Source organism: Uranotaenia lowii, chromosome 2, assembly GCF_029784155.1.
Source record: "Uranotaenia lowii strain MFRU-FL chromosome 2, ASM2978415v1, whole genome shotgun sequence".
NCBI lineage: Eukaryota > Metazoa > Arthropoda > Insecta > Diptera > Culicidae > Uranotaenia > Uranotaenia lowii.
In genome coordinates, this window is record NC_073692.1 from 221,486,597 (window position 1) to 221,509,382 (window position 22,786).

The window sequence follows — 22,786 nt, forward strand, 5'->3', positions numbered from 1 at the left end:
TTCCGTCCCACTCGAGGGCTTTTTATGCCCGAAATTCGGCGCACACGCGTTTTATTTTCCCGACAGCAAGCACGCTGTCACAACTTTTCGTCCGATCCTGTTCAATTTTCACCCGGAACTGGATCTGTCAGACGGGATTTTTTCTTTTTTCGTCCCTGTAGGAATTTGCCGTCTTCTGCTCGAATTCTGTCAAACCGTGCTGGTTTGTGTTCGAATTTTTTCCGATCAGGGATGAGATCGGTTTCTGTTGTACGCTTAACGTAATTCAGTTAAGGGATGGGTTTTATCAAAAATAATGTTGCCATTCGCTCATATCGTATCGAAAGTATCATGACTAACGTATAGTAAAACTTATATGTAACAATTCGCTGAGTGCCAATTTTCGAGTCGTCTGAGTAGCCGTTACTCGGAAAACTGAGTCGTTTTAGATCAAGCGACGGCTGCGCTATAGAAAAGGCGATGTCTGAGTAAAATGGAGTCGGGCTCTGAGTATTTCAAAATTAGCGAGTATACACGGTAAACAAAGTTACTCTGTTCTGTATAAAAATCCATACAGATTCGAGAAAAGTGTCTCCACTTAGTTTTATGTTTGTGCGCTTTACACAGAGCGTGAGCAAAAAGCTTTTACATATTCGAAAGCTTTCAGCCAGTTAGTCAATTCTAGCGTAACATTTCAAAAGGGCGAAACTGCCAAATGTAAACAAATCGAGTTAACGGTCATTCCGGATGCACGCGGTTGCACTTTACCTATCAAACGCGGTTTCATCTTAAAATTACTTAAAACTTTCAAAAAATTGATAAAATTCAATTGGGCGAAACTTCCTGTTGATGCATTTTCGTTGGAACGTGAAGTTACGCCTATTCAAAATGGAGTGAATTTTTCTATTCGTGTAGAGCCAAAAGGCGTAACTGAGTTGACCGTGTGTGACAAAACGGCCTAATTAGTTGTTGCGTGTAGGATGAATGGGCGTAACTTCAAAACCAAAACAAAAACGGCCGATCAATAGGGCGAAACTTGCAGGCGTAACTGAAATCGAAAACAATAATAGGGCGAAACTCAAAAATCTCTGAAATTACGCGAAAAAAGTTGAAGTTCTTGATAACCATCGAACAATAAGTGAATATTATGCACATTTTTTGATTTTGAACAAAAAATGGTCGATTTTATAAACAGGATTTGAATAGGTGTTCCGAATTTTCAAACGCGTTTTTCTCGTTTCGAGCTAACTGCTAGTTTCGCCCTTTTTAAATGTTACGCTAGAATTCTGTATATTTTGACGTGGGGATGCTCATGCATTTTGAAAATTTCTCTGCGAAATTTAAAATGAGAATTTCTTCGAAAAAAATAGCAATGTTTTCAATAATTAATTGTTTATTTATAAAGTAATTATATAGTTTTAAGGTGAAAATTTGAACGGTGTTAACGGATCCATATAGCTTCAACGCCTGCAAGCTAAGTGTTTGGTCGTCATTTGCGATTCCTTTGTGGCGCTCGTCGTCGAAGATGTTCCTCATCTTCTGCTACAAAGCTTCGTGTTTCCTTGCCGTCTCCGATTTCTTTTCTTTCGGAAGGTCGAATAAATCAATCCGAGACACTAGCCCCATCATCCGGCACGGATTTGCTTACGATCCACCAGAGTATGTAGTGTATCTGGAAAAACAATTTAACTTTAATATTCTGAATAACAAAATAATCGGTTATGAAATTGAAATTTGAAATGTGAAAAATAAATCACAGTGATAAACTAATAAATTGAACTTAAAAATTTCAAATTATTATTGAACATAATATGTAAAATTGTTTCTTAAATTATAGTCAAAATTTGAAGGGAAATCTTTGTTAAACTTAAAACCAGTAAACCTTGACGAATTAACAAAGGTTCGAAAATAAGTAATTAACAAACAGTAATGGCTTTTGTATTAAAGTTTTTTTTATCTACCTTTTGAACATTTCCGATGAGTTGCCCACAAGCCGACAGAATCGAATGGCATTCGGCGGGTACGTTTTACTGGCATCTTCTCGATTAACATCGTTGTTTTAGCATGACATACTAATTTAAGATAATAAAATGAAGTTAAAAATAAATTTATGATATAGTCTCACTCAGAACCAATATAACAGTAGAACCAAACTTAAATCAGGGTAACTATATAACCACATCACCTTTGAATCCTTTTTTTCTATTCTGGGAAATTTTGTGCGCTCGTTGTGAATAAGAACTTCTAAAAAAATTAAGTTCAATATTGTAGATAAAATTAATAGAAAATACAGTTTCCTACTTACCAATTTTTTAAGAAGAAATATTGAGACGTTCAGATGGATTCTTTCGACTTTCCGGAACAGCATATCCGGAACAGTTTCTTGCACGATCGATTCCTTCTTCCGACTACTGTGGAGACCGATTAAGGGAAACATCCGAATTCAGCAACAGTGCTGGACAATATCCCTGAAATCATAGTTAAGGTCAAACATTGCAGTAAAATCATAAGAATACATACCTTTCGTTAGATATTCACGATAATTTCAATGCAAAAACTACGAAAATTGAAATCATCGTGACAATCGGTAGCGAATTTGAAAAATGTGTATGCTTTGACATCCCCGTCCAAAGCTTTCCAACAACAGCAAACTTTTTATACAGAGCTGAATAATCGAGTTTTAGTTTTCATCTGTATACTGCCCCTACTCGCATAACAGTCCCATATGAATTTTTGTCATTTTTCATCTAACCTGACAGTTCGTCATTTTGAACATTTTACTTCAATATAAAACAATAAAAAAAGAGACTTTGTTCTAGAAATTACGAAAAAAATATCAACTAGTGACTGTCCCATATGAAATATACCCGCATAACAGTCCCATATGTGAAATACCACGCATGTAGTTACCTTACTATGTTTCTTTTGGTGAAATGATCTTTGAATTATTGCTTTAAGTCATTTAAACGAGATGCAACTCACTTGATGTCGAATTATGCACACTAAAAAGTAAATTTAACTACAGTTTTTGAAAGGCAGGCTAAGATTAAGGAAGGATGGTCTTCCTGTGAGAAAAACTATCAGAAACAACTAAAAACCATGATAAAATTCAACTTACAATGTGGAATAAACGAACTACATTTACAAGTTCAGAAATGATTTTGAATTTAAGTCTTAGAAGGTAGCTTGGTGAGGAAATCATATTCTGTATGGGACTGTTATGCGAGTAGATTTGAAAAAGGTCTCGAATATGCCCGCATAACACTCCCATAACAAACAAAAATGGTGCTCCAGACCTTACCAGTTGCCAAATTTCGAAAAATTCAGGTCCTACGATTTATTATGATAACCTAGAACATATTCCATTAAACGATTTTTGTTTATGCTGAAAGCTGTGGTCACAATTTAAAAATGTATTTCAAAATAGAAAAAGCTCATTTTCTCGCTTGCTCGTTTTTGCATATGGGACTGTTATGTAAGTAGGGGCAGTATATTGGCTATCCAAAATTACTCAAAACTGAATTGGGGGTATTCAAATTTTGAACAACAATCAATTAGTGATTTTGAAAGTGTAATCGCAATACATTTAATGAATAACTCATTTTTTCCGTGTAGGGTTGCCACACACTCCTTTCTTCAAACTCAAAATCAACTTGTTTTGGTACTAGTACAGTACTTCAGTGTGGGCAATCTCAAAGCTAAGTTCTGATAGGCATACTCAAAACTAAGTTCGGCAGCCGAACTCAAATATTTTTTTTTTATTCGAGTGCCGTTAATTTTAAAGGAAATAAAGGAAGGTTACAAGTTTGCTGAACCGGATGTTTCTTATCCGGTACATTGCATTGCAATTACAGAGCGGTGGAAAGTTCTGACACTCTCGCTCAAAACGACAAAGGAAACTTCCGAATGTTTCTTCCCACGTGAAGTAACGTCTGAAAGTTTCCGGGCATTCCAAGCTGCTCATCATATGACAATGACGGACACAATTTTACGCTGAACGCCGGACATTCCATTATTGCCCTTTACAGTCTTCCGGTAATTGTTCCGGAGTGACAAAATTTTGCGACGTGTTCGTTGGTCGCTGTTCTGGTTCAAATAGAAGTGTTTTCAGTCCAACGAGAAAATGAGTTCAATTTTTTAGTTCATAAGGTCAAAAATCAAGATTTGTCCTGATTTTCGAAAAATCGTCCTGATTGGTCCTGATTTTTTGGAAAATGGTCTTTAAATGCACTGAATTGTCCTGATTTTCAAAAAAATATCTAAACTGTAAATGAATTTTTAGTGAAATTTTCAAGATATCAGACACATTTCTGCTTTCAACCGTGATCTGAAACGGCCACAGTACCAAGAGTCATAAGCGTGGAACGTAGTGAAGCTTCGAAATTTTTTATACGCGACGCGAGAGTTGGAAAAATTACTAGTTGTTTGATTTTAATTATAGTGTGCTGACAGTTTTTATTTTAACATTTTCATTTCATAATATTAAATAGAGAAAAAAGAAACAGAGAAGTAGTATTAGAGTAGTATAGTTTTAAGAAATAGTTTTTAGTGATTTAGAGAAAAATTTCATTTAATATAAGGTAAGTTCTTAAGTTTTAATGTTCCTTTAAAATGGACGATATCCCGAAAAAAAGACCTCCAAATGACCCACCGGACAAGGACGAGACGGACCAATTGCCTGACATTCCTTCGACTGATGAGGACATGGACGAAGAGACATTTCACGGTTTTCCAGATAATCTGAATCCGACGCCATCGGAACTTTCTCGAAAACGTACCATGGAAAAAATCGAAAACGCCAACAAAAAAACCAAGCCTGACATCACACAAACACCAACAGAAAAATACAACACAGAAACACCAATTGAGAAAAACTCACTAACATCAAACGAAAAAAACAAACAAAACACACCATCATACACAACACGATCGCAAGCCAAAAAGGTGAATAATCACACAGATGACACAAACTCCCCCGCAAGTACCAGTGCTGCCAAGAAAGAAATGTGGATCAAGAACGATTCATACAATGTGATTTTTTTAGAACCAATCTCTACCAAAGACGACGATAAACTTCTAGAACCTATGGAAGTAGGTAAATTCTTATTTGAGCTAAAATTAAACCAATTTGCCGAGATCAAAAGAGCAGGCCAGTTTAGATATAAACTAACCTATAAGAAGCCACAGGACACTGAAAAAATATTAAATGCGACACACATCCTTAAATCAAATAACTATGTTGCCTTTGTTCCTAAAATTTTCAAAGAAACAATAGGAGTTATTAAAGACATCCCTGTATCAATAACCGAAGATGAGATATTTAGATACGCTCTCTCGGAAAAGAAAATACTAAAAGCGGAAAGAATAAAAAGAAAAGATGGAAATAAACTAATAGATACAAGATCAGTAAAAGTTACTTTTGAAGGCCCTGAACTCCCAAGAACCTTGCAAATTTTCGGTGTGTTTACGAACCCTGAAATGTATGTATACCCAGTAAGAATTTGCCAAAACTGCTGGCGCTTTGGACACAAAGCGACAGCATGTAACGGTAAGAAAAACTGCAACCACTGTGGATTGCTACTAAACGATGACCACAAAGATTGTTCAAACATTAAACCAAAATGTATCAACTGTAAAGGAGATCATCTCTCCAATTTTAAAGATTGTCCCGAACGAGCCAGGAGACAAAGTATCAACAAATCAATGGTTCTCAATAAATTGACATTCGCGGAAGCAAAAGGTCTATATCCAAAAACACAAAATCGGTTTTCGGCACTAGAATCACTCGAAGAATTTCCGACACTGGAACCTTCGATAATGAAAAATGTAGGTTACAGACCAACCCAACAACATAAAACATTACAATACAATAATATAATAAATAGTTACAAAAAAAACAAACAAAACTGAACAAAAAACACAAATAAATTCAAAACAACTTGTAATAGGGGAACCTATCACAATTAAAGAAAAACCAATAGAAAATAATCCTCATAGAACCACAGAAAATGAAAAAATGAACATCGAATATATACAGGAACTAACAAAACAAATTATGAGTATTTTTACAAAAATTAACAACGAAAACAAGACTTCTGAAATAACATCTGATCTCATAGAAATTGAAATAGGATCTACAATAAACAAGGCTATTGAAAAACTAAAAAAAACATCATAAAAATTCCCATGAGCTCTTATATCTCAGGAAGAAACATTACCAATTAGTAAACACAACAAATAAAGTATAGAAAATCATGGACAATTTCAGATTCAACCTAAAAATATCACAATTGAACATCAGGAGCTTAAGAGCAATTCACAAAAGAGAAGCAATTAAAAATTACATCTCACAAAATGACATACACATATTTCTACTTCAGGAAATCTGGATAAAACAAACCGAACAGTATAAATTCGCTAACTATAAAATAATTAAAAAATGTAGACCAGAAGGGTATGGAGGGGTATGCATTCTTGTTCACCCTACCCTCATATTTGAAGAAATAAATATTCTAAATGTAGATTTGGAAGCGATTGCAATTAAAATTAAAAACATAAAAATTCCAATCATATTTATATCGTTATATATTGCACCAAATGAAAACTTACAAAGAATTAAACAGCCTTTGAAAAATCTTTTTGATTTCATACAAAATTGTGGATCACCTGTATACTTGGAGGTGATCTAAATGCACATCATCCCATATGGGACAATGTCTCCAATAAAAAAGACAATAGAGGTGAATATATTTGCGACCTTTTAGATAATAACGACCTTATATTTTTAAACACAGGTGATGCCACCACATGGCCAGAACTCAATCAAACACCATCAGCTTTAGACTTAACTTTGACAACATCTGATCTAGCGGGTAAAGTAAATTGGAGTATAAGTAATAAAGATTTAGGATCAGATCATAAACTTATTGAATGTGAAATATTTAACTATAATAAATTTGATATAAACGCTACAATAGAATTAGTAAACAAAGCAAAAGCAATACAAAAATTAAATGAAATAGAACATAAGGAAATAATAGATGTAAATGATCTAAATGAAAAAATAGAGAAAGCAATACATAGTGCAAGTTACATAATAAATCCAAATAAAAAAAAGAAAATCAAACCTTACTGGAACGAAAATTTGAAAAATCTTTATGAAATTAAGAATAAAAAACATATCGAATTTAGGAAAAATCTCACTTTAGAGAATAAAAAAGAATTCAAAACTGCAGAGTACAAATTTAAAAAAGCTCTTAGTAAAGCAATTAAGGACTATCGAACAAATATGCTAGAACAAATTAATGAAGACACAAATGTCGTTGAAATGTGGCAAATAGTTAAAAAAATTGAGGGAAACTTCAAAAATAAGGAAAACTTGGAAATATTATCAAATGAAAATCTCGCCAATAAATTCATGGATTTAAATTTCCAAAAAAGAAATATCCCTGAATTTGTTTCAAACAATTATGATGTATCTCAAGAAAAATATTCTGGAAATATTCCCATAAAAAACATGATAAAAATTCTTAAAGAAAAAAAAGACAGATCCGCTCCAGGAGAAAACAAATTATCATATTACATGCTCAAAAATATAAAAACGGAATTACAAATAAAAATTTTAGAAATTACAAATAATGTTTGGATGAGTGGAACCATTCCGGAAAAATGGTTAAACATAAAAATAATCCCTATCTGCAAACCAAACAAAGATAAAACCCTAGAATCATCTTATCGACCCATAGCGCTAATAAATACAAACCTAAAAATTATCAACTGTGAGATAAAAAATAGAATACAAAATTTTATAGATGAAAACAATCTTATGCCAAAGCATTCATACGGTTTTAGGGCAAATTTTTCATCAATCGACTGTATCAACAATCTCAACTCAATAGTAACAGAGGCCAAAAGAAATAAATTGAAAACTATTTCCGTATTTATTGATTTAACAAAAGCTTTTGACTCGGTCGAAGTAAATATCCTTTTTGAAATACTAGATAAAATGAAATTCCCGAATAAAATATTAAATTGGTTAGAACAGTACTTAACTAAAAGAAAAGTATCATTACAACTTACGGACAAATTCGTCTCAAAAGAAAATAACCAAGGTTTACCACAAGGTTGCCCCTTGTCACCAACTTTATTTAATATGTACACGAGACAACTACACAATAATATCTCGGAAAATATAAGCTTATTACAATTTGCGGATGATTTCGTTCTTACCGTGTCTGGAGAATCGATTGAAGAGGCAGAAGAAAAATGCAACATAGCAATTGATGAATTAGTAGAACAACTAAAAAGATTGAAAATAGAAATAAATGCTGAAAAAACAGCAGCTATATTATATAATAGGAAAATCACTGACAAAATAGAAGTTAAGATTCAAAATAGTATAATAAAACAAGTCGATAAACATAAGTACTTAGGATACATTATAGATGAAAAACTAAACCATAAAAGTCACATAAATCATCTTAATCAAAAAATTAAAAAAAGATTAAACATAATGAAAGTTATTTGTAAGAAAAAGAATGGAGCAAATCCAAAAACAGCTTTAAAAATTAACAAGGCAATAATAAGATCTCAAATTGATTATGGGATTACGTTGTATGGTATCACAGCAAAATCTAATTTAAATAAACTTAATACGACATTTAATGATTCTTTGAGAACATCACTAAGACTCTTGAAATCGACACCCATTAACGTACTTTATGCAGAAGCAGGAGAGATGCCTATAAGAATTAGAGCGAAATGGTTAGCAACAAAAGAAGTTATCAAAGCCTTCAATAAACAAAAACCCATAACTGAAATAATAGAGAAATTTTTAGAATTCGAGGAACTTCCAAAACAATATACACTTATGGAACTAACATGTTTCTCGCATAAAAACATTATAAATCAAACGGCTACAGCTCAAAATCAGAAACAAATTACAACAAAAACGAAATCCCTGGAAATAGAAGAGAAAATTGAAAACCTGAATAAAAGAGAAAAAAATAAGAGAAAAATCAGAGAAAAAGTAGAAGATATAATGAGAGAAAAATACGAAAATTACGAAAAAGTATTCACGGATGGATCAAAAACAGAAAAAAACTGTGGTATAGGAATTTACTTTGAATCAAATATAGAGAAAATAAGCTGTCAAGTAAATAAAAACTTATCTATTATGAACGTGGAATTAATGGCCATTAGTGTCGCAATAGATAAAATAATATCTAAAAAAGAATCAAATTTTGTCATATGCTCAGATTCAAAATCAGGATTAATTACACTGAAAAACCGAAAATGGAAAGATAATTTTATCATACAGGAAATTCTAGATAAAATCCAAAATACAAACAAAAATATCAAAATGCAATGGGTCCCTGGTCATGCAGGAGTATTAGGCAACGAAGTTGCAGATGACCTTTCAAAAAAAGGCTGTGAAAACATAGAAATCCTCAATACAAAAATACCAATGAACGATTCAATCCATCTAGCTAAAACTGAATCTATAAAAATCTGGCAGGAGGAATACAAAAACATTTCTACACAAAAAGGCAAACTACACTTTAAAATTTATAATAAACCAACACTAAAACCCTGGTTTGTTAACATGAATCTCAACACTCAACAAGCAATCACAATAGGAAGGCTTAGAACATTTCATACAATGACAAAAGAAAAACTTTACAAATGGAAAATTATAGACGATGACAAATGTGAAATATGCGGAACTACAGAAAATATTGACCATCTACTTTTCAAATGCTACAAATATACCCTATCCCGAAACAACTTTCCTTGCCTTATTTTAAATGACAACATAGAAACACTACTTCTAAACTCAAAAGAAAAAACATATAAAGCAATATCAAAATTCTTGGAACAAAACAAAATTGAAATTTAATAATACAATTTATTCCTTTTTTTCGTAAAAGAGTCAAACAATAAACACATAAACTGTCAGAGCACTAAATAAAAATTACAACAACTATATTCGATCGAAATATTAGAGTAAAGAGGCGCTTGAGCCCACAGTACGAAGCTTCATGGTTTCACAAAATTGACACGACTTGGCAATATACACGGTAAACAAAGTTACTCTGTTCTGTATAAAAATCCATACAGATCCGAGAAAAGTGTCTCCACTTAGTTTTATGTTTGGGCGCTTTACACAGAGCGTGAGCAAAAAGCTTTTACTCATTCGAAAGCTTTCAGCCAGTTAGTCAATTCTGTATATTTTGAAATGGGGATGTCCATGCATTTTGGAAATTTCTCTGCAAAAGTAAAGTTAGGAATTTCTTCGATTAAAAATTTTTTTTTCAGGAATTAAATGTTTATTTATATCCTCAAGGGCAATAATTTAAACAATTAAAACAGATCCATATAGCTTCGGTGCCTTCAAGCTAACGTGCGATACTTGAAGGCTCGCTTATGTTTAACCGTCGGTTGCGATTCCTTGGTAGAGTTATAGTCGTCGATTTGTTCCACCTTTTCCATCATCCGGCACGATCATCCGGCATTTGCTTTTGTGCGATCCAGTCATGGGTGTAATATATCTGGAAGAATGATTGAATGACATTAGAAATTTAAATTCGAAATGAGAAAATAATACATAGCATGAAATACTTAAGTCGATTTAATAATTATAATAAAAATAATAAAAGTTAAAAATAAATGTATTATACTACAGTTGACCCAAAACCTAAATCAGGGTGAATCAATCAGAACTGTTCTAACCGGGGATCAGAAATTGAAAGCCTTGTTAAATATTAAGGTTGAAGTGGTTAAACTGAAAAACCAAAATTCAGATCTCCGACCAAATAGGAATAATAGGATAGGATTTTTTTTCAGAATCTTTTGCTGTCGAGTACTTTGCCGTGGTTCCCCAATTTGGGAATAACCACATCACTTTAGAATCTTTTCTATATTATCGGAAATTTCTGCGCTCGTTGTGAAATACTTAAAAAAAAATAAAGGTCAATATCGTAATTTCCACCATTTCCCTCTAGAAAAAATACTACTTACCAATTCTTTAAGAACAAAATACGGTCGCCTCGTTTCAACTGCAGTATTTCGTAGAGCACTCCCGTCGGGTAAAAGGTTTGAAGAGAAATAGGCTCTGTTTTGATCAAGGGAAATAATTTTAACCAGGCGAGAAGGCATCAAGCTCATCCTTTAATGAAAATAAAATTTTTAGCTAAGCGGTTCGTATTCATTTTAGAAAATCTCGTACCTCCAGTTGCATTCTTTCGACTTTCCAGAACAGCATAAGGAGCGTTAAATAAAGATCAGAACGATGAACCATTTTCCAAACTTCAGCCAGTTTCAAACACGACCGTTGGCTTCTTCCGCAACTGTGTGAAAAATATCCCTGAAATCATTGTAAAGGTCAAACAATGAAGTTGAATCTTAAGAATACATACATTTCGTGAGATATTTATGATGATTTCAACGCAAAAATGATGAAAAATTGAAACCGTTGTGATAACCGGTAGCGAATTTGGAAAATTTGTTTGCTTTGACATCCCCGCCCAAAGCTTTCCAACAACAGCAAACTTTTTATACAGAGCTGAATAACCGAGTATTAGTTTTCATCTGTATATTGGCTACCCAATATTACCCAAAACTGAATTGAGGGTATACAAATTTTGAACAACAGTCAATTAGTAATTTTGAAGGTGTAATAGCAACACATTTAATGAGTATCTCAATTTTTCCGTGTAGTCTGTAAAGCCAAAACACACAGACTGGCCATAAGCAGAAGAAGAAGAAGAAGAAGAAGAAGAAGATATCAGACAAATGTGTAATAAAATAGTTAAACCGATAATAAAGTCCGGTTCTGATGATATTAAATATAGTGTTTTTGCATATAAATAGCACTGCCGTGTTATGACCAACCCCCTGGCAACTTGACGTTTCCCATACAAATCGCGTGTGCCAGTTTTTTCTGGTTCTCTGGTTCTGTCAAATCGAAAATCAAGCGACTTAACATGTCGGAAGGACGCCCGAATACGAAAATATTGTAACATAACAGTTCCTGTAGTAGTTATAAAACGATTCGAAACAGAGTAAAAAAACGTTTAGAAAATGATATCTGAAACCATAAAAAACATTGCACTTATCTTGAATTCCAAAACGACGGTCTGTTGAATATGGCGTTAAGTTATGTTACTGTTTAAAACTATTAAAACCTCTATATGGAGGAACTGTACTACAAACAGTTTAAATAACGTCCAAAAACTGCTCTTGGCAAACGTATTCAGACAACCAAACTGTTAATATCACAGTTTTTCGAAGAGTATTGTTTTAACGAAACTTTAATGATAACAGTTTTCAAACGATTGCACATAACGTACTGTTTGTAAATTTGTTCGAATATACTTTAGTATCTACAGTCTGTTTGAAAATAAAAACGGTAGTGAGTACAGTACCAATAAAATATAACAATTAGAATATTTTTATAAAATTTCTTTATTACTAAATTTAAAATTTTATCACTTGCACTTTCATTTTGCACTTTACTTGCACTTGCACTATTTTCCACTTACAAAACATCGAAATAGGTATTAGGTTCTCCCTTATCCTATTTTCTGTCCCGACAGCCAGCATTCTTTCCTCGAAAAGTAGGTGCCTCATGCTTGCTTTTTCTCTCAATACAGCTGAAAAATACAAATCGATTATTAATAAACTTATCAACATAAGTCATAATGTTAAAAGCTTACCTTTCTTTGGTGATCTTCAAATAACTTTTCCTTAAAAAACGGTTCAATTTGTTACGACGACATCAGAAAATTTGTCGAACGAAAATGGCCGACTTGAACGTGCTACTGTCAGAGGTGCCAGGTGCCCTGATTTAACAGGATTTATCCTGTTTCTCGAGAGACCGTCCTGATTTTTCAAAAACACTCGAGTTGTCCTGATTTTTTTAAATTGATCTCTAATATATCCTGAATTGTCCTGATTTTCATAAAAACATCTCAAATATAATCGAATTTATAGTTAAACTATGAGAAAATCGAATAAATCTTTAGTAAAATAGTTAAACCCATTAAACAGATGGTAATGTTCGGTTCAGATGATATTCAAATGCAAGGAATATTAGAAGGTAGTGGCAAGGCAGCCCTGCTCTAGGATTGGTACAGGCTGAGACGTCACAATCATAAAAAACCGGTTAATTTACTAGGAAACTTATCCTTTTCGTTGTTAATTCGAAGAATCTGCTGAAAATTTTCCACTTTGAAAACATGTTATTGTAGAAGGATTCTTGCTCTTAAAGATCGGTAGTTGCATTTTTGAATAACTTTTCTATAAAATAGACCATCGAATTTCGAAAAAATGGTGGAATTTTTCCACTGAAATTTGCAAAACTTTGAAATCATTTTTAAGTCTTCCATGAAAATGTTCAAGTTAGTGCAGTTTAAACTCCTCATTACAGTAAAGTGATCAAAACACATTTTTTTATACAAAACAACAATCTTTTATTGGCATTTTAGTGAACTGATTTATAAATCATTTACTGATGTTTATTATTCTATACAAGAATTATATACGGCAAACCGGTTCAATTAAATTCATGACAATCAGTTGAACACGAAATTTCTACCACCAAGACCTTTTAAAAACTGATTTTTGCTTCATTTTTGCACGTTTTAGCTTCAAGGCATCATTGCATTCATTATTAAAATAGGAAAAAAAATAATGCAATCTACAAAGGACCAAAAAACTACATAACATAGTAAATAGAAGGCTTACAACAGAATCAAAATGAAATTGGAATTCATTTTTGTTCTAAAACGTGTTTTTCTTTGAAATTCTTACCATTCTCATATAAATTTTCGATACAATCGTTTTTGTGACATCATAAAAAAAATCCAATATGGCCCTCGGCACTAACTTATTTAAATATTCCTTGATTCAAATAATTTTTTTCGATATGAACTGCAGGCCAGTCAAGAAACTGCTTCCCGCTGATTTTTGATTAAATCACCTGGAACCCCTGGCTACTGTCAATATTTGCTAAGCTCTGTTCAATGATGAATTACAAATGTTTAATTATTAATAATGGAAACTATACGATTTATGTTACAGTTTTTTTTAGATCAAATTTGAATGTACATAGAACAGGTCTGTACCATTTTGACAGAAGGCATGAACGCTACAGATAACGGTTCGAGATCTTTTGTACGATTGTTGATAAAACTGAAGTAAATCGTTGAATGGTATCTTTCACCTTTTCAGAAAACATCACATTTGCACATTAACGTTCATGAAAGATTCTTATCGTTGTTGAGGTAAAGTTCAATATAATAGCTACGTTTACAGTGACAATCATTATTTACAGAGCAGTAGATGAATCGTATAGACTATTTGAGATTCAGTTTTTTAGTATGCGGGCGCATATTGAAATATATTCTCTTTCAATTGATTCAACAAATGAAAAAATGATTCGAATTTAAATTTTTTTAGCTCAGTTATGTAAAAACGATCTGTTTTCAAAAGTTAAGTCGATGCAAACGACTCACAGACGTAAATCTTTGTGTCATTTATTAGGTCTAAAACTTCTGGACTGATCAAAATAATCCACTGATAATCGGCAGTTTTTCGGAACAAGTATTCCCTTCCACCGAAACTATTGTGGACAATCGTACACAATAAATGTAAAACAAAACATTACCACAACAATCATCAAGTGATTTTCATAAACTGTGATACATATGAAAATTTTAGAATGGCAAAACTTTCACATTATAGCAGAACATTTCTTGTTTTATGGAAAAACTGTTTCTATACAATACATGAATAGGTACATTATTGAATGTGTATAATAATTTCGGTTGAATCTTTTCTTCATTCATTCGAAAGTTATGAATTTGCCTGATTCGCACCACATTTGATGATGGGCCCTTTCCATACGCATGGCTCGAAAAGTACGTAAACAAGCGGTACACATGCGACATCTGCGATTTTGAATCAGGCACACGAAACTCGCCAGAACTGTCAAGTTGCCAGGCACTCAGAATCAAAACAACCCAAAAATAAGAACGCCAGCGCATCAAAACAAAGTTCGATTGGCTTTCTTAATTTTGGGCTGCTGTCAATACACCAAAAGCAAAGTTTGAAGCTCGAACTGACCACCCCAAAAAAATTTCCCTTTGATTTCAGTTAGTTTCGTTATGTAACCAAAAAAATGTCTGCCGCGCCGAAAGCAATGTCTGGTAAAATGGTAATAATTTGATGAAATTTTATTATACCTCATTAATTCTACTTTAAAATTTTCCAGAAAACGTCTATTTATCGATTGGTGATGGTGACCATCTTTTTAAGTCCTATATACCAGATCATCATTTCCATCATGCCTCCAGCGAATTTCCGGAAGGGTGAAACCATTGGGAAACCGGAACAATTGGATGAGGATCTGGAGTAATCGCAGCATTTTTCAAACGGGATCTCCAGATCAGGTGGTCTAAAGAATGTGAGGGCACGTAAAGTTCCCAAAAAGTGAAAATCGCCGGATGTTTTTATTTGGCTGTTTGGCGCAGAATTTGGCTGTTCTGCGAATCAATCTTTGCCGTGGATTCTATCCACTGGATATAGTCAATTCCAGTGAAAATCGCAGCCTGCTTTTCCTTCCGGTACATCGTGCAGGTTGATTTTGAAAGAAGTTCTTCTTTAAGTTCCGTTCAAATTTTTCTATAAGTTGCTGATGCTAACAGCACCTGACTGTATTAAATGAAATTTGCTCCGGGAAAAATGATTAGATTTAAAATACATTTTTGGAAAACTTCCGAAGTCAGCCAATTGTGATTAAAATTTTTGAAAATAAAATATGTTTAAAAAATATGAACAAAAATATTGTCTTCAACAAATTTTTATAATCCCTTTTGATAATTGGTTCATCAAATGAAAAAATCCCAAAAAAAATCCCTGCCGCATGACATGCCCCAAAATTAAGTTGCGAAAATGACGTTTGATCTCAAGTTTGGGAAAACCCCCTCAAACTCATTTTCGTCGGGAGCCAGTTTCATCCGATTTTGCGGCATTTCAACTTGGTTTTGGGTTAGACCGGCTTAGAGTGGGGGGTTGGTTATGACGAAGTGTCGTATAAACCATTTTTGGTTTTCGTCAATAAAAGCATTTTTCTCTTTTTTTTTTATTATATATTCATAACTCCGCGACTTTGAACGTCATATAACCTGTACAATCTATTCAAAAATATATCTAAAATTTATAGGCTTTCGATTCAAAACTCTTTACTTTGCTTTAAATACGCATTAGTCACATCGGCGCAAAAACGTAAATTTTCTTTTAACGGTGCTACGACGAAGTGACTGATGTCCCAAATTATGGTATTTAAATTTTGTTGAAAAATAACCATCATATCAGTTTTACAGGAAAAACCAGAAAATGGTTAATTCCCAGTCAAAAATGATTAAAAAATAACAAGCGTACATGGCTAATGTCATTTGAGCACCGTCGCAAAGTAAATAATAAAAAAAATAATATTAACTCCACGTCATATTCGAATAAAATTAAATTTATTGGATTTATTTTTCCATTCCTTCTAATTTCCGTTTGTATTAGATTACAGAAGAAGCATTTTGCATATGTGAGAAAAATTAAGAACGTTAAATCATTAGGTATACCAATTTGAAAACTCCTGTCTTTGACAAAGAAAGAAAGGCTCTATAGAAAAATAGTGCTGAATGTTTTGATAAGCGATTATGCGATGCAATCAAGAGCCAGACGTCGTTTCAATCCAGATGAAGCAAATGAGTCGTTTTCTGTGATTACCATTGGCGGTGACGGACATCCGAGTGGCAACAACACAGTACCTGGCTCGGAGAACGGCGAGGCGAACGAACAATATAAGGAGAAACCAAAATATCCAACCTTCGGCGGTAACAGCTGGTTGCCAGCGATACCACAGAAACTTTTGTCCAGTGTCATCAATCACAGCTCCTTTGGCTTGAACAATAATCAAAAACATTCTGATACACCGACTACAGTGACTCCTTATTTAGCTGAAGACGAAGATCTTGATATTTTTAAGGACAACGAACCAGAATTCATAATGACGGCCAGAGATAGATCAACGGAATTTTCCAATGCAATACGGTCTTTGCAAGGTCGAAACATACAACGAGCTGTTAATGTGAAGGACCCGAAGAAAGCGAAACAGTTGCAAAGCTATTCGGAGTTTATGATGATAGCCAAGCATATCGGAAAAAATATTGCTAGCACATACACCAAGTTAGAAAAGTTGACGATGTGTAAGATAGATCCATAAAACTTAATTTTATAACATTAAAACATATTTTTTTGTTTTCAGTGGCTAAACGAAAAACTCTTTTCGATGATCGGCCTGCCGAAATTCAGGAACTAACGTACATCATCAAAGGGGATCTGAATTCTTTAAACCAGCAAATTGCTAGACTACAAGAAATATCCAAATCGCAGCGTAAATCAACCACCGGAAAGCATCTACTGTCACATTCCTCCAACATGGTAGTCGCTCTCCAGGCAAAATTGGCCAACATGAGCTCGGATTTCAAACAGGTTTTGGAAGTACGAACTGAAAATTTGAAGCAACAGAAAACGCGACGAGATCAGGTACAATTTTTACATTAAACAGTTGAATCCTCCATGGTCTCAAATTTTTATTTTACAGTTTAGTCAAGGGCCAATATCAAGTAGCTTGCCACCATCGACAATGCGCGGGTCAACCCAGGGTAGCTTGCTCTTGCAAGAGCAAGACCAAATAAGCATCGATATGAGCGTACCCGGAGGCGGTCCCAATTCGGATCGTGTTCCACTGCTTCAGCAGCAACAGCAACTGGTGCTTTACGATGAATCTGACAGCTACGTGCAGGAACGTGCTGAAACTATGCAAAATATTGAAAGTACCATCGTTGAACTTGGCGGAATATTCCAGCAACTTGCACATATGGTCAAAGAACAGGAAGAAATGGTAGAACGAATCGATACCAATCTGCAGGACGTAGAAATGAACGTCGAAGCGGCTCATGGAGAAATTTTGAAATATTTCCAATCGGTTACCAAAAACCGTTGGCTGATGATTAAAATCTTTGGTATCCTTATACTTTTCTTTATATTCTTTGTCATTTTCTTGGCATAGAAATTGCAAGTAATGTGGCCTGTTTTTTCATGTTTCAAATGTAATGATATTGTTGAAGGTTCTAAGTTGGTGATAATTAAACATGCTGATATACTTTAACATCCTTAAACACTTTTTTGTTAAATGTAAATAAACGCGTATTATTCAAATCAACAATAAAGAAATATTTTAGCAAGAGTGTTCAATTCACTAATAAACATAAAAAGAAACATAGAAGGAATTGAAAATTCTTTCTTAAAAAATATCTTAATTTTGGCTCAACTAGGTTTTATTGCAATACAGTATATTAAACAAAAATTTCCAACTCATATGATTTAAAACCAGGACTTCTTGTGTAATTGTTTAAACTTTGCCATATTGATTAAGATTGAACTTTTCACTTGTTCCTTGTCTCGATTCTGTCCATAATAATCAACGAATTGTCCATTGGGATCCACTAGGTACATGATAATTGTATGATCGACTATGTAATCCTCATCCTGGTCTTTGGGACCGGCACTGAAATATACCCGAAAGGCTTTGCACACCCTGGCGATCTGCTCCACTGTCCCTGTTAAACCCAAAAGTTTTGGATGGAACTCCTTCACGTATTTTCCAACGATTTCCTTCGAGTCGCGCTGGGGATCAACCGTGATGAATATAGGCTGAACTGGTTCCGCTTCTTCCATTTTTGCCAAACCATCCACGACAGCTGCCATTTTCTCCAGTTCATCCGGGCAAATGTCGGGACAGTGGGTGAATCCAAAATAAATCAACAACCATTGTCCCATGAAATCAGCCGATTTGCGAGGAACACCTTCAGAATCGACTAGCGACCATTCTCCGCCAATCGCTGCCTTACCCAACTGCCGTCTTCGTTCTTTCAACAAGGCTAACGTAAGATGATCAAGCAAATACGTTTTAAAATTTTAACTATTTTCATAAAAATTGTTTTAGTATATTTTTCGGATGAATAGATTTAATTTTTTTTCTTTATTTTAAGAGACTATAAATTTAAATTGATCATTGAAACTATATCTGAAAACTTTGAATTTTCATTCAATACAATTTCTAATATGCTACCGTTGTTCATGAAGCATGTATCCACATGGAAAAACAGGTTTTGAAGTAGGATTCTTCGATCTTCAGAAAAACACCGATCTTCCTAAATAAAAATGAAGCTTTAGGATCGATCTCTGAGTTAAAAAGATCGATCTTCCTAAGATCGAACAATCCTAGTTTGAAGGTCAGTTTTTTAACTAACACAAACGTTTTTTTTTTATATTTTCTCATACCCGTTTGGGCAAAGGATTAAAAAAATATTGCGCAAAAAAAAAAACCAAATGGTAAATCCAAGTGTAAACGCATTTTTTATTCAATCCGCATTTTTTTTATTCAAATAAATATCAATTCTGTACCAACACATGAAAAGGATGTATCTCAATATATGGCGAATCGAGAAACACGCGTTTAAAATACAATCTATTTTAAATCGCTAATAAAAAATCACTTGGAATTTTTGCATTTTTTGAAAGACAAACGATTTAAAGAAGCATTACCTGTATATTGGAATAGAGGAATATCAATTTTTATGACAAAAACAACGCATTATCGTAGATAGAACCTAGCTCACGTAATATTTTGTCTCTCTTGTTTATAGTCTCATTTCTAGCTTTAGTTTTAAGTACGCGTTTTTTTTTGGATGTTAAACAAATTGGTTTATTCATCCCCATTAAGCTCTCGTTCATTTGCAACTATGTTTTTATGTTGAATAAAGTGTCAAAATTCAGCTTTTTGAAAGCCGATTGCAATAATTTTTTTACCTTTTCCAAGTATCAATAATAAAAAAGCGACTATTACGGCTCCCCCTCTACTAATATAGACTAATAAGTGATCTACCTACTAGGCAAAATGAAACTGCCTCAATAAAAACAACCAATGTAAATAAAACTAAAAAAATTATCAAAAAATACATGTACATGTACATGCTCAGAACTCATTAGTAATCAGATTCAAACCCAATATTATTCGTAGTCCAAACATTCCGAAAAAAATACTGTTGTTATAAAAAAAATGTAAATATCGTGTTCATCGATTGCTTTTGCACATTCCTACCTTGTTCCTTCTCGTCCTTGACGTACCACATAAAGGCAAGTCCTCCCAGTCCAGCAGTGCCGATAAATGCAAAACTTTTCCAAGAAATTGGACCCTTCCCCTTCATCGGATCTCGGCCCTTCTCGATGATTGTGCGCCTCTGTATCTGACCAGCCAGATTATTTCGCACCAGTTGACGGAATGTGCTGCTGGATAATGAACATATTCGTGTGAGGAACTTCGACATTTTGAAGTAGCAGCGCGATAATACTCGATGAAATCTGTAAACAATCGTAATTTTAGATAGTATTTTCAAAGAAAAAAAAAGTTAAGTATTTTGAAATTTCAGCGAAAATCATCAAAGGATCGAGTTCATGCCGTTTGTTGAAGTTTTTAAGCAATGATAGTATCAACTGATTTTCTTAGACCTCAAACTACTTGTGTTAGAAAAAACAGAGAAAACTTACATGAAATCAAATCTACTTTTGTTCGATGCCGGTTAGCAAGATATTTATTTTAAAATGTGTTACGGCTTGCACAACATATTACAGGATGTTTTCACAAACGCCGTCACGAATCATGCACGCTCATTTTTTTCTAACCATTTTTGACTTTTTTTCAACCGGTTTTTGGTATTTCTTGGAGAACTTCTAAATTTGTTATTTTTCAACCATACTCAATCGTTGAATTTTAACCATTCCTGAAGTTCCACTCGAAATCGCAGAAAAACGGTTAAATTCAATCGAGAAAAGTTTCTCTGCTGTTGTTTTCAAACGTTTCGAAAGTGTTTGCACCTTTGACAGCGCATAAAGAACAGACAGAACATAAAGACAGAATACTGAAAAAATGGTTCGTCCCAGCTGTGGAAAAATGCTGTTCCGCAAGGCTCATCGAAAAACGTCTGGAACCAGCAGAAGCAAAACTGAGGAGGGATCTGACTACACGGTTCCGGTCGACATACCGATGGCAGTAGAGAGGGCCACCATAAACATCGACAGTCGGATCCTTTCCCAGTATGGATCTTATCACGGTCATTTGCTAAGAGATGAGGTTCCCGGTGTAGGTTAGGTAATTCGTCAGTTTATGATTCTTGATGTTTTATTGAAATACCGTTCTTAATTCCAGATAGATAATTCGTCTTGATTTAAAAAAAGCAAAGCCAGCTCTTATTAGGCCTGGATCTGTTCCATGAACAGGCTAGTAGTATTGGAGAGAGCTGTTCCGGAACAGGCGCGGTGCAAAGGAAACCATTCTGACTAAGATTTATGTTATTGCATCTCATCAAGTATTACCGGAATCAACTGTGTATAATAAATTTCATGTTTCGCATACTTTATTAAACTAATAAATAGATGAAATTGATAAAAAGCAGATTTGACGCTAAAATTAAAATTAAATGAGTTTTCGTTTTATTTCTTAAATATTGAACTGGCTCCTTTCTTTTGAAAACGGTTATTTTTCAACAATTTTCGCCTGCGAGAGCATGTTTGAAAAATAACCATAATGCAAGTTCTCCTTCAAATCTCATTTTATGAGTTTTCAGTGAAAACTCATAAAACGACTTAACCCACAAAACTTCCATTATGGTTATTTTTCAAACATTAATGGTTCAACATCGCCGACCGTGTGCAGCAGAAATACATGCTCAAACCCAAAAGGATCGAAGGGCTTAAAAATAAACCTAAAAACTGCTGGAAATTACACACGCTCAGAATTAAAAAATCACACAATCGCTTTTTTCACACAAAAACTGTGTGCAAAAACTAACTGCCCCCAGGCCCTTTTAAAACCTTGAGCGAACAATTCCGCGCGTAGGGTTGTGGTTGAGCAAAACATTTCTCGCGTAGGGCTGCGTTATACATAAAAAATTGAGGTCTCAACGTTTAACGTGCATCTGTTCAGTCAGCTGATTGCCCGATTACACACATACATGAGCGCAAAATGATAAACAAATGAATACAACACACGGTTGATTATTTTAACGACTTTCTGCTTGTGAGTGTTAGTGATCCAAGCAGGCCTGAAAAAACCTTTCAGTTTTCAACGGCCATTTTGTCACCAGTTTTTTCAGCATCAGCATCGTGATGGAGGTAATTTTTTTAGATATTTCTATTCAATATTATATTTTAACCTTCAATTTTTATTCCAGTTAACGGAGAAACCAATTAGGTCCCCAGAGCAGGCAAAAAGTGGTGATGGAAGGCTTGCTGAAGGACTCCTGCCTTTGCGTCCATGAGGTGTTGTATTTTCGCCGGAAACTTTATCCTGGTTCCCCAATGAACGATAACGTAACGTGAAGTTATCAAAGTGCTCATATTTAGTTTGTGTAAAGTTTTAAATATGCCTTAATACTTTTATAATTCATAAAGAGAGATTTTATAAAATATATATATTTTTTTTTGAAAATTCATAAATTCGAAAATTTCCCTGAAATGGCTCACCCATACATACGCACATTTCCAATATGCACGCACACATAAACACTTACCGAACACACCAATACAATCAAACCATGACAGATGTCAACGAGATCTGTCATTCTGAACCGGGAAAAATGTTTCAAGTAGAATCGGTTGGGCCATTTAATGCTTGAATTCAATGGGA

General features: G+C 34.0%; 2 protein-coding genes and 1 long non-coding RNA gene across 3 annotated transcripts; 2 read left to right on the forward strand and 1 right to left on the reverse strand.

Moving 5' to 3' along the window:
- Positions 1-16,438: 16,438 nt before the first annotated feature.
- On the forward strand, positions 16,439-18,284 carry LOC129749287 (syntaxin-5). The gene is made up of 3 exons (XM_055744237.1): positions 16,439-17,243; positions 17,303-17,583; positions 17,642-18,284. The coding sequence occupies exons 1-3, from the start codon at positions 16,700-16,702 to the stop codon at positions 18,107-18,109; spliced, it is 1,293 nt and encodes a 430-aa protein (XP_055600212.1). The 5' UTR covers positions 16,439-16,699; the 3' UTR covers positions 18,110-18,284.
- A 75-nt stretch (positions 18,285-18,359) lies between these two features.
- Positions 18,360-20,781, reverse strand: LOC129749288 (protein SCO1 homolog, mitochondrial). The gene is made up of 3 exons (XM_055744239.1): positions 20,650-20,781; positions 20,204-20,463; positions 18,360-18,980 (listed from the first exon to the last, which is right to left on the reverse strand). The coding sequence occupies exons 2-3, from the start codon at positions 20,427-20,429 to the stop codon at positions 18,424-18,426; spliced, it is 783 nt and encodes a 260-aa protein (XP_055600214.1). The 5' UTR covers positions 20,430-20,463; positions 20,650-20,781; the 3' UTR covers positions 18,360-18,423.
- A 1,223-nt stretch (positions 20,782-22,004) lies between these two features.
- On the forward strand, positions 22,005-22,568 carry LOC129749300 (uncharacterized). Its single transcript, XR_008738004.1, has 2 exons — positions 22,005-22,272; positions 22,332-22,568. It is a non-coding gene; the product is annotated as an uncharacterized LOC129749300 (long non-coding RNA).
- The last annotated feature ends 218 nt before the right edge of the window (positions 22,569-22,786 follow it).